A 17,126-nucleotide genomic window follows, 5' to 3' on the forward strand; every position below is an offset into this window, starting at 1 on the left:
CAATTTCTTTTGAGATTATCATCTCTACTTCTCCACAATTAGTCTTGTTTTCCCAGTCAAGTTTGAAATTCCAAACTAATGACAGCAACCTTTTTCGAAGTACAAAAAAGTAAAGGGACTGTTTGCAAAATTACGAAGAAATTAGAGTTACAAACACTTTGTAAGAAGAGTCACTGATTTCAAATCAATTTTTTGTTAATAATTATTTGTAATTCAATGATTTTTTTTTAAAAAAAAAATTTGCACAGCTATAATATTTTTTTTTTTTTACCAAATACATATATATTTTTATACTGCCGAGTATATCCATTATTTTCATCGGAATTTTTTAATCAACATTTGAAGCCATATCTTTTCCCATAAAGTCAATTTTCGTTTTCTAGAAGAAGAGAAGTTCATTTGAAACCAAGAAAAAGTATTCATTTTTGAAAATAAATAGCTCACACAAACTTCCAACACATACAAAGTCTGATTTTCCGATGGATTACTTTGAATATCTTAATCACAATCGAATACTTTCGACATAATCAACAAATTCATAATGATATTCTTAATTACTTTCCCATATAGTTTTTCACCAAAAATGTTAAGAAGTTTGCTTAATTTGATTTAGACATATACATAATTGGACATGCATGCTTCCAAGTCCTGCCCTAATCTTTTATGTTTTATTATCATCCTAATCCAAATTTCAACGTTAATGAACACTTACTTTCCCATTAAAACTTCTTCTAATTGTAAATTAATTGTGATTTTTTATCCTTTATATTAACTAAATTAAATAATCTTATATTAATCTCTTGTTATTCTTCTTCATCCTCACGCGCAAATTCTTATGAATGAAGATCGAGAATAATAAAGATAGATATTTAATTTTATTATTATTATTTTAGATAACAAAATGAGTTTTCAAAATTATAAAAGTATATATAGATACAGCTTAGCCTATGCTAGGAGGAAATATATATACATATGTATGCATGTCGCATGTATTTATTTAGGACTCAAATATTAAGTTTTAGAATTATTATTTATCTTTTTTATATTATATTATATATATATATATATAAATAATAATTCAAAAACTTATATATATATATATATATAAAATATAAAAAAGATAAATAATAATTCTAAAACTTATATATATATATATCCGATGAGGCGACGTGGGCGTTTCGGTGCAATGTGTGAAATTAATTACTTGTGTTGACAAATTTGAAGATAATATTCTTATAAGATTCATAATACTTTCACAAATTTCAAACCTAACTCTTCCCTCAATTTATTTAGCAATAATAATAATTTATTGGGATCTAATGAGCCAATCCGCGTTCATACATTGTCATGCAAATATAAATCAATTAAAGATTAGGTAAATGTAAACTTCTCATTCGCTATTTCTCAGAATCTGGCCTGAACGTTGTTTGACTAGCTTAATCAAAATATCTTTCAAATTGCTTGAAAAATCATTTCTGTAAAGATAAAAGTCCAAAATTGTAATTTTTTTAATTATAATATCTTCGTCATAATTATATAGATTTTTTTTGTTTGTTCCAAGTATATTGTTCAGTTTCTAAATGAAGTAGATATATACATATTTTTTATACTAAAATATATCTCTATTAATTAAGCTTTTTGGAATGAGTGGGTCTCATGTGAGACCGTCTCACGGATCTTAATCTGTGAGACGGATCAACCCTACCCATATTCACAATAAAAAATAATACTCTTAATATAAAAAGTAATACTTTTTCATGGATGACCCAAATAAGAGATCCGTCTCACAAATACGACCCGTGAGACCGTCTCACACAAGTTTTTGCCTTTTGGAAAATGTGCAAATATTTTTTTAATGAATTAAATTATGACATGATAGGAAGTTTGCTCGTAAAATTTATTTCTCCGATGATTTTCTTATCTATAAAAAATAAACAAATTTATATATTTGAGACAAATAAAGTATACAATATGTGTTCGAATTAGCATTTATCTTATTGTTTTGCTGCTGGGCACTATTGGTAAAAATAAGGGTTGTAAACAAAATGAATCGAACTGAATACTAGTAAAAATTTATGGCTTGAATCCATATCGAATTAAGAATATTCGAGTTCAATTCGAAGCTCGAAAATTCTATGTTTTTTTACTTGATTTCGGTTAGATGTGAAATTTGAATTCAAGTTCGGCTTGATCGAAATGTTCAAATTTATTCGCGAGCTATTCGAACTACTACTTGAAAATTAAAGTTCAAAATTTTGAAATATTCGTAAAGCTCGAAATGTATATATATTTAATATATAACTATATTATCTTAATAAAATTATAAGGCTCACAAACGGCTCGCGAACTATCGAACAAATAATTTTGGCTCGAGTTCGAGACAAAAAAAAGTTCGAACATTATGGAGTTTTATAAACTCAAAAACTCACTAACCAACTCGTGAATTCGTGTATAGTCTTAGGTAAAGCTAAAGATTGCACTCCAATGGTAAAATCTGCACGATGAAATGAAAATTCAAAAGACAACTAACAATCAAAGTTGGAAAGCATAAAGGTGGGGTATTTGAAATTAGAGATTTATCACGTTGAACTTTATGTGTTGGGTAGGAAAATTATTTTCTAGCATACGAGTCTTGACTAAAACATCAAATTTAGCTACAGGAACTTCTTCATTTTCTTTAACCAAAAATGAAAAAAGCAAAATAAAAAAGTATAGGACAATATCGGACATTTTGTATCTTTTCGTTTTCTTTTTGGATGAAATTAACTATAAGTTTCTTAAATTTTTTTTTTAAATATTTTCTAATTTTAATAAACACGAAGTCTGACTCATGAAGTATTTAATTTGAATAGGTGAGCGGTCTTTATATTTAATTGTAGTGGTCCAATCACCTAACAAATCAAATTTTCTACGTGATGGAAGTAAACCACGTGGGTGTAGATGTTTCTGGTCAACACAAATTGATCTCAGTCAACTTTAGTTTTTGTCTGATTTCGTTGTCTTCTTTAAATTGATTGGACTATAGCGCCGCTTTGTTGACCTTCTCTTCAATCTGTAGATTCCACGTAATTGCTCCTGCATTAAGAAAAAAACTTGTCTAAATATATATTAAGAAAAAAACTTGTCTAAATTATAAGGATTAATTTAATATAGAAGGAATATGAATTTAACCAGTAGTAGAATAATTTATAAATAATACCAAAAATAAACTAAGATGTTTATTTTATTTTTTGGGGGGTAGTAAACTTTTGAAATAATTTATGACATATTCTGCTTACATTAATCACTATTAATATTTTAATAATTACCATGTGGAGAAAATGAATCAGATGAAATATACCAACAAAAAGTTAAAAATATACTTAGGATGAAGGAAAATCAATTTTTCAGAAGAAATAATTACATAGATTTTTCTTTTGAAAAATAGAAACTTATTTAAAAGCTACAACCATGAATTAACCACCCCTACTCATTCAAGATTTATAATTTAATAGAAAACAATTGAATTAAATAATCGTATTTCACGAAATTAAATAAATAGACACTAGCGATGCATGGTATTATATATTATATAAATATTTTGTGATTGAGAACTGAAAGGTTTTATTAAATATTTGCTATGGAAGCAACACAGGCAGATAAGGAAAAAAATCGTCTCTGTCAATTGTTGTAGTGAGTTTTAATTGGTGTGATTGTTTTAAACACTAAATTAGGCACATAAAAATTCGACGTGATAGAGTTTTTTTTTTTTTTTTTTATAAATTCAATTATCGGAGTTAATGCAACTCTACAATTACCATAATATATATATATATACATGAATATAATATAATATTTATAAAGGAGTTAAGAATTTGTTGCACGAACAATTTGTCGGGTAGGCCACCTTGTGTTTACATGCATGTATTTGAATTATCGAATCAGCCGGCGGCACGAGAAAGTATATTTCCATGCACAACTTTAATTTTCTTTTTTCTTCCAAAAGTAAAAGCTTCGTTGATTACTTGGAAAAACACGTTTTCGATTAAAATATATCTTTATCAACGACAAACAAATCTCCTATTTATATTATTTTTTATGTGCCCGTTATTCTCTTTTAGATGATATAGAGTACTGTATTTAAAATCACGATTAAATTATAATATTGGATTCACTGTTTCTAAATACTTATAAAAATTGTAAACCTGCCCATATTTTTTTTATCTATTTTTTAAATTTTACGCGTATGATATATTTGTGAATGGAATATTTTTCTCAAGAATAAATTAAAGCAGTTCAATTATCGAGTACGGTTTTGGTCATGAACGGTGTAAATATTGAAAATTTGCAAGTTACGTGTTCATTTTAATATTCTCGAGAGAAAAGAAAAAAATAGATAAGAGCTGTACTAGTTCAAAATTGTACTAACGTCAATATCGGAATATCAAGCGAAAGTTACTTCAAAACAAATGAAAATTAGAAGTGATATTCTTTTTCCCATTTACCTTTTTCCATCCCGTGTCGGCCATTTACGACAATTAATAATAATAACAATAATATTTGATGTTTTTCGGATAAATTAAGTGAGTTGAGTGAGCAATTTATCGAATCAACTCGTGCTTCTTTCCTCTCAATACTGGTAACCAAAAAAAAGGAAACTTGAGTTGAGTGATCTGCACACTTTTTTTTTTTTTAAAAAAAAGAACGTTAGTGGGAAGTCGGAAGAGTTTTCCGTATAAACACTCCGACACTCGAGTCAATCAATTTTCACACATAGAAAATTAGAGTACTATACAGGGAGTATATATTAAGTGAGTGTGAAAATATCAATTGAATGTCCTCAATGATCGAGCAAACCTGAGTATTTGTAAGAAAAAAGGTAATGATGACTTTGCTTTTAGTACCCAATCACTTCTCATTATCAGACGGCTGCTCATGTCTTGCGCTGCCCTCCCCCTAACACTGTCACGATTAACAACCCATGATGCTTCTACTTTCGTCACATCGTCCTTACGTGCCCTGATTGGCATACTAATGATTTTGAGGTATAGTGATCCATACTTGCGGGCCTAGAATCGATGCCTGACCCAAGATGCTCCGACAGTGATCATGATGTGAGGACGCACACAAGGTCTCTAATCTATCATCATGGTCTTCTTATACCGCTTAGGCTAAGTTAGGAGCTCGAGTTTGTTTGAGTATGTGGTGCTCTTATCAGCTCCCCAGTAGTGTAGTTGCATACCCAATGATGATTGATATAAAAACTTTTTCTTCACTCGGACTGGTTCTCACTCCGATCTCTCTTGGCTTCATGTTCTTTTGCATATAAACTTCATTTTAAAACTTTATATATATCATTATTATAAATCGTACCCATAATTTAAATTCATGTTAATAATGTATGCAAATCAAGAGTTAGTACGCATTAAATTATTTTTTGATTTAATTATTTAAAAACGGTCACTTGTTTATGAAATGAACAGGAGGTGAGTGGAACTTTAGTGTAGTGTGTGTATATATATAAAATAGAAGATAGTTCAACAGTTTAATTATTTGTGTTCAGGGAGATAAACAGGATTAGAACAAAGAGATAAACAATCCCGATATAGCATTGGAACAAGGAGATAACAAAATTATTTGTCGACTTCCATAAAAAAATTGTAGTGTCTGTAAATATATATAAAAATTATTCGTCAACTTCCATAAAAAGTGACGGACTCACGGATCTAATAGTATTAGAACAAGGAGATAAACAATCTCGATATAACATGGAATAACGCGACACACGTGATAAGTGTGTTCAGTAGAAAAATTGGAGATTAATTAAATAAGTTGTTATAAAAAAATTAAAGTCATTAATTTTTGAAATTTTAATTGTAGAAGAAAAAATAAAAAAAGAAGAGAAACGTAAAATATAGAGTTAGATGACGAAATGATAATTTTTGTAATTATAAAAAAAGCTTCACCCACATATTGCGTAAAATTTGTAGTTAGATGATGAAATGGTAATTTTTGTAAATATAAAAAAGCTTCACCCACCTATAAAATTAATTAAAAGTTAATTAAACTAGAGGGTTAATGTTAGTAGCGTATAGAATCGGATTTCAACTAGCTAGATCTTTATCTAATCGAAATCGAGTATTTATTTCTTTAAAAAAATAAGAAATCTAATAAAAATGAATTGAAATTAGTCAATTTGATGCCGTTTCAAACTAAACAACAGTGTAAGATTAGTTTAATATAGAAAGATACATGTAATAATTAGAAATTGCGGCACACATATATTATACGAAATTAATAAAGATTAGACCGTTGATTATAACTTGGATTACACTTTATTCACAGATAAATTATAAATCCCTTAAAAAATTTATTGGATGTCACGAAAAAGTCTTGGAGCTATATCGAGTGAGGCGGTCCCCTGCTTTATTTTACCTTTTCGCACTTGCCCTTGGCTGCAGTCAAAAATCAAAGCCCAACTCCCCTTTTCAATCTGATATTCTCCGCCTACCCCCAAACCCCCACGCCCCATATGTCCCCACCTATAATCAATATTATGCCGACAATTTTCATACACTCATATTACAATAATTACACGTAAAAATGTTTTTTCTTTCTAATTATATTCAATATATAAACACATACAACGAATAATTTAATTATCGCTCAACGTATCACATTTTTGGATCACAAAAAACATGCACATAAAATTCATTACATAGATTTGATCGCTGCCTAACCCGGTGGTCACACTAACACGCACTAGGTCGGCCGTCAATTTCATTGACTTTCTGCATCATGCTATTCATTTTCCTCACGTGGAATCCGCCTCATAGCTCTGGCCGGCGGCTTTGTATTAGCACATGTATACAGATGCAATAGCTAGCCTCCATCGATCCCGCTCTTTTTTTTTTCCTTGTATATGTATTGTATGAACCAGTCCAAGTTAGTCTTTGCTGGATTTAGACGAAACCTCTTTTCATTTTCACGAGAAATTATCCAAGTCTAAGATGTGGGCTGCGGCGCCATCTGGCAACCAACACTGACGCATCACCTTACGTCAATTCATCTCAAAGTCTTCCCCCTCAACTTCAAAAGTCTCATTAAACCTTCAAAAGTTTCTGGTCTTCGTAAGACTTTTCCACCTCCCAACCTCTTTTATATAGCCTTGAGCAATGTTTTTGTGAAAAACTTCTTAGATTCTCGATCCTTCCCCTCTTGCCTTTTCGATTTTACATAAGCAATTGAGATAGCCATACTATACATTATATAAGAATCTTTTTTTTCTCTGAATTCATTGTTACATTTGATTCTTGCTTGAATATTAATTCCGGGGCTTTGTTATTTATGGATAAAGGATGGGGACTTGCCCTTGAGAAATCCGATCAAGTTGGTTTTTTTGGGAGCAAATCAATTTTTGGATTTAACCTGAGTCCAAGGTTGACAAATAAGAACAAGGGATTGATTATGTTTCCAGTTAATTCGAGTGGAAAAGAAGAGCATGAAGCAACGCCCTTGCAGCCCACCGGCAGCCAACAAAAGGTGGTCTTAGGTGAAGTAGACTTCTTCTCGGTGAAAAGTAAGCCGGTTAATGATATAAACGCTACTATCAAGAAGGAAGTTCCACATGTTGAAGCAAGTAGACGCCTGGAATCCGACGTAAATGTGAGCCGAATATATCTATGTGCATGTATAGCTGAAATCTAATTAATATATATATGATGAAGTTAATTTGTTTATCTGTTTAGATTGTTGATTTTTTTTCCTGGTTTCTGATGAGCATAGACTGGTTTGCAACTTGTGATCCTTAACACTGGAAGCGATCAGTCAACAGTGGATGATGGTGTATCTTCCGATCTTGCTGAAGATAAGCGAGCCAAGAATGAGGTAATCAATCGAAGAGATGCAATTTTTTTAGCTGCTAATCAAGTACATAATAAAATGGTTTGATTTGATGAGCTGTTTGTTCCTGTGTTTTCAATCAGCTGGGACAACTTCAAGTTGAACTGGAAAGAATGAACGCCGAAAATCAGAGGCTGAGAGGGATGCTTGCTCAAGTGAGTAACAATTACACAGCAATGCAAATGCATCTTGTGACTTTGATGCAGCAGCAGCAGATTTCAAGAACTGACAGTACGCAAGAACACGAGGTAATAAATTAGTCAGATTTCTATTTATCTCATCAAATTTTTCCTAGCATCGATGATTAAATACTGATTTTATAACACGATCGCATGCGCTTCAAATCAGATTGTAGGGAGAAAAAGTACTGAAGAAAAGGACGATGAAAATGGACGAGCGATGGTTCCAAGGCAGTTCTTGGGCTTAACCCCCGCTAATCAGATGGTGGAGGGACACTCCAACTCTTCATCAGAAGAAAGAACTGTTTCAGGATCCCCAAACAACAACTTGGAATTATCGAGGAACAAGAGGATTGGGCGGGAAGGGAGCATGGAATCTGAAGGATGGGGTCCTAACAAGCATCCTAAATTGAATCCTGTTAAGCCCGCTGATCAATCCACTGAGGCCACCATGCGTAAAGCTCGTGTTTCAGTTCGAGCACGATCAGAAGCTCCCATGGTATCTAATTAAACCAGTAGAATTTTTTGTATTTGAAATAATAGTTATGAACTTACGATTCTGAATGCTAATTTTGAGTTTCTATGTGATATTAACAGATTTCGGATGGATGCCAATGGAGGAAATACGGACAAAAGATGGCCAAAGGGAATCCATGTCCCCGAGCTTATTACCGGTGCACAATGGCAGTCGGTTGTCCAGTGCGCAAACAAGTATGTACCTTCTTTTCATTGCTTAGTTTTCTTCATGATTTTTTCCAAGTATAGGATGATTAATCATTTATTGCATGCTACGGCAATTACAGGTTCAAAGATGTGCCGAGGATCGAACAATCTTGATCACGACCTATGAAGGAACACACAACCACCCGCTACCTCCGGCCGCCATGGCCATGGCCTCCACCACCTCCGCCGCTGCAAACATGCTTCTTTCAGGGTCCATGCCCAGTGCCGACGGTTTGATGAATCCCAATTTCTTGGCAAGAACAATTCTTCCATGTTCATCCAACGTGGCTACAATCTCAGCTTCTGCTCCTTTTCCCACAATCACACTCGATCTCACACAAAATCCAAACCCATTGCAATTCGAAAGACCTACACCACATTTCCAGGTCCCATTTCCAGTGCCCCCACAAAATTTTTCGCCGGTTCCAAATCCATCATCCATTCCTCAAGTTTATGGCCAAGTCCTTTACAATCAGTCCAAGTTTTCGGGTCTCCAAATGTCCAGGGAGCACATCAACGAAGCCGCTGCTCAATTAACAAGTTCAACGTCGCAACACCCGCAGCTTCACCAGCCGCCGCTCCACCCTTCTTTTGCGGACACCCTCAGCGCCGCCACGGCGGCTATTACCACCGATCCTAATTTCATGGCCTCTCTTGCAGCTGCTATCACCTCCATTATGAGCGGTTCTCATCCGCATAACAGCGCTTCCACCCCCGACAACGTAAGTAAAGGCAATATCGACAAAACCAGCAGCAGTTTTCCTGGGAACTAGCTAGCTGTCAAAACGTTCTTCCACTTCATTTCTTGTTAATTATCAATACATTTTTCGTCATACTTGGATCAGATAGCTAGTTTTCTTGATTGTTTCTTTTCTTTCATTTCCGGTGTAATGAAATCAACATGTCCATATTGTTGAAGTTCCATTTTGTTGTACTACCAGTGAAAAAAGTAGGTTTAGATACAAAGCTGTATTCTTTCTTATCTAAATAATATTTTTATTCATTCATACGTGTAAATCGACAAAAAAACAAAAACCAGTGATGAGCTTCTTGGATTATCTGTCACAAATTTCCTTAATATCGTTTTCGTATAATTATCAAATAATGGGAAAAAAGAAACAACCGAGAAGCAGACACCCGGAGACTTGTAGAACTGATCAAAGGCCCAGCTGTGGGAAAATCAAACGTTTGGGATGGTATATTCTGATTTGAGAAGTCAACAACTCCGGCCATCAATTTTTGACACGTACATCTTTTCATAAAAAAAAAAAGTTAATATATCGATATGATTTCAAATTTGTATCAAAGAGGAGACTTCTTAGCTGCTTCCTTCGAAATTTGTGATCAATATTAATAATAGTTTAGATAATGCGATCAGGCCCTTTCTTGCGTCGTTGACTCTTCAAGCAGAAGCTAACCATTTCCGATACAAAAATTAAATATGGTCGCGCTATTAATTAATGTGTCATGATATTATTAGATTCTAAATTAATTCTGATAAAAGTAATAGACACGATTATGTAATTTTTTGAGGATGAAACGTACGCTTCATTGGCATGATAAGCAATCATAATGTACTGACAATTTTCAAGAATAATGAGATTTACATCCACAAAAATCTACTATTCTCCTGACAGTGATGCACCAAAATATTTGCCACTTGATTTGCAGTTCTTGGATAATGTTTGATTTTAATCTGGGTAGATAATTATAAATTTTTAAAATTCAATTGGGCAGTGGAATCGAGCGCGAGTAGGTTCAAGAAGACTAGTAGTTAGGGAGAAAAGTGTTACTTTAATCGAAGAAGTGAGACACGTCTTTGACTTCCGTGCAACTGGAAGTCTTCTAATCAAATGAATGTGCCACTGCCACCAATCCAATACTAGGGAATTCTTAAAACGACGTGTGAAGTTGTGGGCCGCACCACCCGTGCGTAAGTCTCTTTGGAATTCCCGGTCCGATTGGACAATATTACAATGGGTCTATGCTTTATTAAATTCTGGCCTGTTAGAAGTTTCTGGTCCGACCCATTTTACGTACCCAAGGGGAGTTGTGATATATGAGTACTAGGTTTCAAAGGCCGCCAGTACTGATGAATTTAATTTATTTATTATCTTATATTGAAATTAAATCCATTGTATTAACTATTTTGGTGAATCGGTGAATTTTTTTTCCAAAATCTCAAAAATATCCTTAAACTTTTTTTTAAAAAAACATAAAATATTAATTCATTTAAAATTAGAAATAACAGAGTATAGACTCAAAAGATCACCGCTACATATTGATATTTCCAACCAAACAAAAGTACTAACATAAAAAGTAGAATGTTTAGCTAACACAATAGCAGTCTCGTTTGTTTGTCTACGAACAAGATGAACCGAAAAAAAATTTGGTTTACAGATAATATTTATCGACATTGCCCAATAATGCGTCTAAACTCAGTCAAATCCACATTTGTTGTTTTCACAGCTAGGAAGACTAGCTGCACGTCTACTTCGAAGAGGACAATTGTGAAATAAGTGTCGTATATCTATGACAAGACTTCAAACAGACCTATAGTATCTCTTTTTTTGATCCGCATTTATAGTAAAATAAAAAATACTTTTAACATAAAAATAACATTTTAAATTATTTGAGTGTGGTTCGAGATCGATCACACAGGATTGAACTATGAAACAATCTCATAAATTTTGTCGTAATAAAATATTTCAAGTGTTTTTTTCTTTGACTGGGGAAAAAATTTACTCTCGCACTTTCGATTTATAAGAAGAAAAATGAGATATAGCAAACGAGACACTGGAGAGTTTTTTTCTTAAAAAAAGTTCAAATTACGTATACGAAATTCGAAGACGCGCATTGTTCTATTTTTTCATGATTTTCAATGAATTATTACAAGTAAAAAATATATTGAATATAATATTTATATGTGAAAACAATGAAAACGTTTACACAACAGAAACCTCGTAAAATACGCAATAGCGGGGTGGTAGCGTCACGTGTAAGCAATCTCACACACTCTCCCGACACGTAAGCATTCGGTTACCACGAGCTTTTTCTCGTGCCTCACTAGTCATTTAGACCGTCGAGCATAGGATCAACGGCTCCGATTGAAGTGGGCCCAATCGTATCTGAGCAAAAGGTTCTTTGCTTCGGCAATTGTATCCTTTAATAAACGGGCATCTCGTAGAAGAGACGTCTACCGAGATCCAACGGCGTCAAATAAATGACATTTACCTCATCCAACGGCTGAGCTCAGGAACTCTGTTCTTTCCTATTTATATGTACTCACCACTACTGAGTTTCAGTTGCATATCAAAGAAGTTTTGTTTTGTCTTTACCTTTTTATCGACGTTTCTGGTGAGTGAATTTCAGGACGTTATTTATTATTTTCTGGAAATGTTAGAAGATTAAGTTATTTGTTCCATCGCATTTCGTTGCTGCATTGTTTTTGTGCAACAGCTAAAACGGAAAATTTACGAGGTTTTGGGTTTGAATTTGTGTCCGCTTTGATTTTGCATTATATTGTCTTAGACTTCAGATTTTGATGTTGAAACTTTTGTCTGCGTTGATGCTTCGCTGATCTTTATGGCTTTCTTATCTTTGGATTTTTGTGTTGTATATTATTTTTTATTGGAAATGTTGCATGTTGAAAACTGAAAAGAATAAACGTTTATCCTACCAAAAAATTTAACAATTAAATGGGAACTTTTGTTGGGTGCTTAAATGAATGGAAATATTAAACAAGCTGTCTTTCTATTATGATCAGTCCATGACATGTAAATCCCAAGTTTTTAATGTAGATTTTAACTTATTAAGTGAATATCTCGTTGCCCAAATACTATTATGCATAAAAAAATACAGGTTCATCACTTGGGAATAATTCTTCAATGCATGTTTGCCTGAAGGCTTGGAAATCCTGCACTTGTTGCATTGCTTCAGTTTAACTATTATAATGTGTAAAGCTGTTGTGAGAATGATTTTATTAACCTGGTGTAAAATATACCAAGTATGTGAATTTGCTCCTTGTTTTCTTTGTGATAGCGTATATGGCATGTTGTTGATATCTGACTCTCTCTTTATTGCGTGCGGTTATTTTCGTGGTCGCGGTAAGTAACTCATAACTTAATTTGATGTCACAGGTCAAATGGGAAGCATATTAGTAGATCTCATTTTCAACCTTTTGTTGTCAAGCCTGTTGTTTTCTCTTGCATTTTCTGCATCAGACGATGGTTTGGTCAGAATTGGACTTAAAAAACTGAAGTTGGATCGGAACAACCGCCTTGCGACTCAATTGGAATCCAAGGATTTGGAAGGGCTGAGAGCTTCAATTAGGAAGTATAATTTCGGAACTACACATGGGAACACTGCAGATACAGACATTGTAGGATTAAAGAACTACATGGATGCCCAGTATTTTGGAGAGATCGGTGTTGGAACTCCCCCGCAGAAATTTACAGTGATTTTTGATACTGGAAGCTCAAATCTGTGGGTGCCATCTGCAAAATGCTATTTTTCGGTAAAGCAGCTTTGAGTATCAAAACTCTTGTTATCACATCTTTTTTTGATGGACTGGGATAGAACCGGACAAAATTTTGAGCATTACTCTTCTTGTTTCAGGTCCCATGTTACTTCCATTCCAAGTACATATCGAGCAGTTCAAAATCTTATAAAAAGAATGGTTTGATTTTCCCTGTTTCCTTATTTATATATATAGGTTGATCTTTATTTGTTAATTGTTTGAGCTGTTGCCACATCCTTGCTACAAAAAATGAAAGTTGTTATTCTTGCATCTAAATGTTTAAGAAAATATCTGCACTTATAAGTTTGATATGTAGCTGTACCCGTGAAAGCTTGGAAGTTAGTTTATGAATTGAATTCTTTCCGAGTTTAACACTAATATTGCCTTTTGTAGCAACTTTTTACATACTTTCGTAGCATCATCGGTTGTCTGCGCTGAAACCAATCTGTACTATTATGACACTGAGTTATAATCTGGGATATGCATGGAAAAAGTTTAAAACCTTGGAACCATATATAATTCAGGAAAATCTGCTGCAATTCAATATGGTAGTGGGGCTATCTCTGGATTCTTTAGCGAGGATAACATCCAAGTTGGTGACCTTGTCGTCAAGGGACAGGTTGTTTATTTTCCACTTCGACTCATCCCTAAATGTTAGTATTGTTTACTGACCAGAACTGAGTGTTGACATTGCCAGGAATTTATCGAGGCAACAAGAGAACCAAGTGTTACATTTTTGGTGGCCAAGTTTGATGGAATATTAGGACTTGGTTTCAAAGAGATCTCTGTTGGAAATGCAACCCCTGTATGGTACGAGTGGAACTATTTTAAAATTGGTTGTTTGTTTAGGTGCTTGATTAAGAATAAAGAATAATTCTTTTTCTGTTACATTACATGTGCATTTGGATCATCTTCTTCCCACTTTTAGTACTTACATGAGGTAACACTTCTAATTTGTTTGAACACTGCATTATGATTCTACTTTTGGACTTTTTGCAGGTACAACATGGTCAAACAAGGTCTTGTTAAGGAGCCTGTTTTCTCCTTTTGGCTCAATCGTAATTTGAAGGAAGAAAATGGTGGTGAACTAGTATTTGGTGGAGTTGATCCAAAACATTACAAGGGTAAACATAGTTACGTTCCAGTGACACAGAAAGGGTACTGGCAGGTTGGTTATCAATTTTTATTTCCCCGTACTAATAGCATGTTTTATTTTATTTTTTGATTATTCAAGTAGTTCTTTGGATGATTCTCATTGTAGTTTGATATGGGGGATGTACTCATTGATGGTAAAGAAAGTGGTAAGTGTTAATTTAATGTTTCAAAGATGCACCATTTACCCCATTAATGAGAACCAGAAGAGATGAACAATCAAATCTAGTTCATCAGAAAGTCATTTGTAACTGTCTTTGTTTCTTAGGATACTGTGGTGGTGGATGTGCGGCAATAGCAGACTCTGGAACTTCTCTCCTGGCTGGTCCAACAGTATGTTTTGGCTACATAATGTGTAAAAAAAACAATATTTTTTCACTCTTTTTCTTGATATAGGCTTGCAAAGAGTATGTTACTGATCTGTGATTAGGTTGAGATTATTATTTCAAAATTTACTTGGCATTTTATATTCAAGTTACTTACTAGATCATGCAACCAAAATGCAACGAACTGTACATTGTGCCATGTTGCACGTTTCTTATTTTTCTTTGCAGTTTGATGCACCCTTTTCGGTGTTGAATTGTTAGTATGCTGGTTAATGCTCTGATGTTCTCGTTTTGTCTATGTTTGTAGACTGTCATCACCATGATTAACCATGCTATAGGCGCCTCGGGAGTTGTTAGCAAAGAGTGCAAGGCTGTGGTGGAACAATATGGAGTATCAATTATGGATCTTCTCTTAACGGAGGTATTACCAAATTTACTGTGTCATTGCAATTTTTTCTTTTGTTTTTTCTGCCCAACTACTTTTTGTTTATTTTTATGAACTTATCATGACTAAATGCCACAGGCACAGCCAAAGAAGATATGCTCTCGAATTGGGTTATGTACATTCGATGGAACTCGTGGAGTAAGGTTAACTCCTTTTTCATCCGTGTCACTTCACTGGCTTTCAAAACTTTGTGGATTCTTAATGGAGGATTTGTAATCTTGGATGAACATTTTATAAGTTGCCATGTTTCTGAGCATGTGTTTGAACTAGATTCTAAATCTCTGTATAGTGGAGGCATTGAAACTGTTGTGGAAGAAAAGGACAGACATTCCTCCGGCTTGCATGACACTATGTGCCCTGCTTGTGAAATGGCTGTCGTGTGGATGCAAAATCAACTCAGCCAGAATCAGACTCAAGATCGAATCTTAAACTACGTTAGCGAGGTATAAGTCACGATGCTTCACTGGTATCGTTAAACTTTGTTTAGTTTCCTTTTCATATGGCACCAACAAAATTGCAGCTCTGTGAACGGCTGCCTAATACAATGGGGGAATCAGCTGTTGAATGTGGAAGCATTTCTTCCATGCCTAGTGTTTCCTTTACAATCGGTGGAAAAGTTTTTGAACTCTCCTCAAAAGAGGTATATAGATTCAATGGTCAAAATAATACCTTAAATCACGAGTTGGATTCTTCAGGGTTGACTTGCTCTCACAACTGCCTTTCTTTCGCGTATTTGAACAGTACATACTTAAGGTGGGAGAAGGTGATGCAGCACAATGCATCAGTGGTTTCACTGCCCTGGACGTTCCTCCTCCTCGCGGACCACTTTGGTAAAATCCTTGGACTTCACGTTTCTTGAAATTTTTTTTTTGTCATGGCTAACGAATGTATTTGTATGATAATGTCCAGGATCTTGGGAGATATTTTTATGGGCCGCTACCATACCGTGTTTGATTATGGCAAATCAAGAGTTGGGTTCGCTGAAGCAGCTTAAACAAAGGCGCGCGCAATCGATTCTGTGGCTTCCGAGTTAACTTTAAGTTGCTTTCTCTAAGTTGTGTGTAATTTAGTAATATCTGTTTAAACTAAGTACTTAATGAATAGGATATTATGTGGATGAAATTTCGCTTTCTGTTTGATAATAAAAACCACACAGGAGGTGTTATGCAGAGTCATTCCATAATCTAATGGAGACTCCAAGCTATAATGGCTATTGTCAGCCCCTAAAGTACAAAACATTGGCTTAACATACCACGGTAATCCCTCAATTTCTAATAAATTCGTATTTAATTATTTTTAATATATATAAAATGTCGTTACTAGAAATATTGTACTCGAGCATAACATAGGCCATGATCCATGACTGCTGGGCGTAAACGAGATTTCTGCTTGAAGTTCAAAATTTTTAAAAAAAATTGTCGAATTTTGTTCAAATTAAAGTTTGAGTTCAATTTCAAATATGTTTATAAACAATTTGAATTATTATTTGAAAATAGATATTGAAAATAATATAAATTATTGTTCGAAAATAAATATTTGAAATGTTTGAAATTATTTATTTATTATATAACTGTATTATACTAATTAAATATTAAGATTCACAAACTATTGACAAAGAAATTTTTAGCCGAAGTATGATTTAAAAAATTTCAATCATATTAATGTTCAGCTTGAATTTGATAAATTTGAATAAAAAACATTTTTCGAACAGACTTTAAAAAATGACGAACCGATTTGATTTGGTAACACCTAAACCCATTAGCTGCTACAAATACGATATTGGGTTTTGACTTGGAACGAACGACAAATTTATATATTATTTTCAATATATATATATAGTTAATAATAACAACAATCTCCGATCAGGGGCTTGGGCCAGGCCGCACTTTGACACGGACCAG

The 17,126-nt window shown here is 33.7% G+C and overlaps 2 protein-coding genes across 2 annotated transcripts; both read left to right on the forward strand.

Moving 5' to 3' along the window:
- The first annotated feature begins 6,943 nt into the window (after nucleotides 1–6,943).
- Nucleotides 6,944–9,790, forward strand: LOC140988668 (probable WRKY transcription factor 31). The gene is made up of 6 exons (XM_073457706.1): nucleotides 6,944–7,644; nucleotides 7,765–7,866; nucleotides 7,965–8,129; nucleotides 8,230–8,559; nucleotides 8,658–8,771; nucleotides 8,864–9,790. Exons 1-6 carry the CDS (start codon nucleotides 7,327–7,329, stop codon nucleotides 9,554–9,556), a joined length of 1,722 nt encoding a protein of 573 aa, XP_073313807.1. The 5' UTR covers nucleotides 6,944–7,326; the 3' UTR covers nucleotides 9,557–9,790.
- Nucleotides 9,791–11,947: 2,157 nt separating this feature from the next.
- On the forward strand, nucleotides 11,948–16,400 carry LOC140988999 (aspartic proteinase-like). The gene is made up of 14 exons (XM_073458149.1): nucleotides 11,948–12,140; nucleotides 12,923–13,299; nucleotides 13,401–13,461; nucleotides 13,827–13,921; nucleotides 14,000–14,112; nucleotides 14,302–14,470; nucleotides 14,564–14,603; nucleotides 14,723–14,787; nucleotides 15,088–15,201; nucleotides 15,304–15,368; nucleotides 15,515–15,668; nucleotides 15,746–15,865; nucleotides 15,967–16,055; nucleotides 16,135–16,400. Exons 2-14 carry the CDS (start codon nucleotides 12,928–12,930, stop codon nucleotides 16,217–16,219), a joined length of 1,542 nt encoding a protein of 513 aa, XP_073314250.1. The 5' UTR covers nucleotides 11,948–12,140; nucleotides 12,923–12,927; the 3' UTR covers nucleotides 16,220–16,400.
- The last annotated feature ends 726 nt before the right edge of the window (nucleotides 16,401–17,126 follow it).

The sequence above is a fragment of the Primulina huaijiensis genome, chromosome 11, assembly GCF_012295235.1.
Source record: "Primulina huaijiensis isolate GDHJ02 chromosome 11, ASM1229523v2, whole genome shotgun sequence".
In the NCBI taxonomy this organism is placed as follows: domain Eukaryota; kingdom Viridiplantae; phylum Streptophyta; class Magnoliopsida; order Lamiales; family Gesneriaceae; genus Primulina; species Primulina huaijiensis.

Excerpts from the sequence above, each read along its gene's own strand:
- LOC140988668 (XM_073457706.1), top strand. The coding sequence starts at position 7,327 with ATGGATAAAGGATGGGGACTTGCCCTTGAGAAATCCGATCAAGTTGGT. Across the intron at positions 7,645-7,764 it reads GCCTGGAATCCGACGTAAAT|ACTGGTTTGCAACTTGTGAT; the intron begins GTGAGCCGAATA and ends TGATGAGCATAG. Across the intron at positions 7,867-7,964 it reads ATAAGCGAGCCAAGAATGAG|CTGGGACAACTTCAAGTTGA; the intron begins GTAATCAATCGA and ends GTTTTCAATCAG.
- LOC140988999 (XM_073458149.1), top strand. The coding sequence starts at position 12,928 with ATGGGAAGCATATTAGTAGATCTCATTTTCAACCTTTTGTTGTCAAGC. Across the intron at positions 14,471-14,563 it reads CACAGAAAGGGTACTGGCAG|TTTGATATGGGGGATGTACT; the intron begins GTTGGTTATCAA and ends TTCTCATTGTAG. Across the intron at positions 15,669-15,745 it reads TCTTAAACTACGTTAGCGAG|CTCTGTGAACGGCTGCCTAA; the intron begins GTATAAGTCACG and ends ACAAAATTGCAG.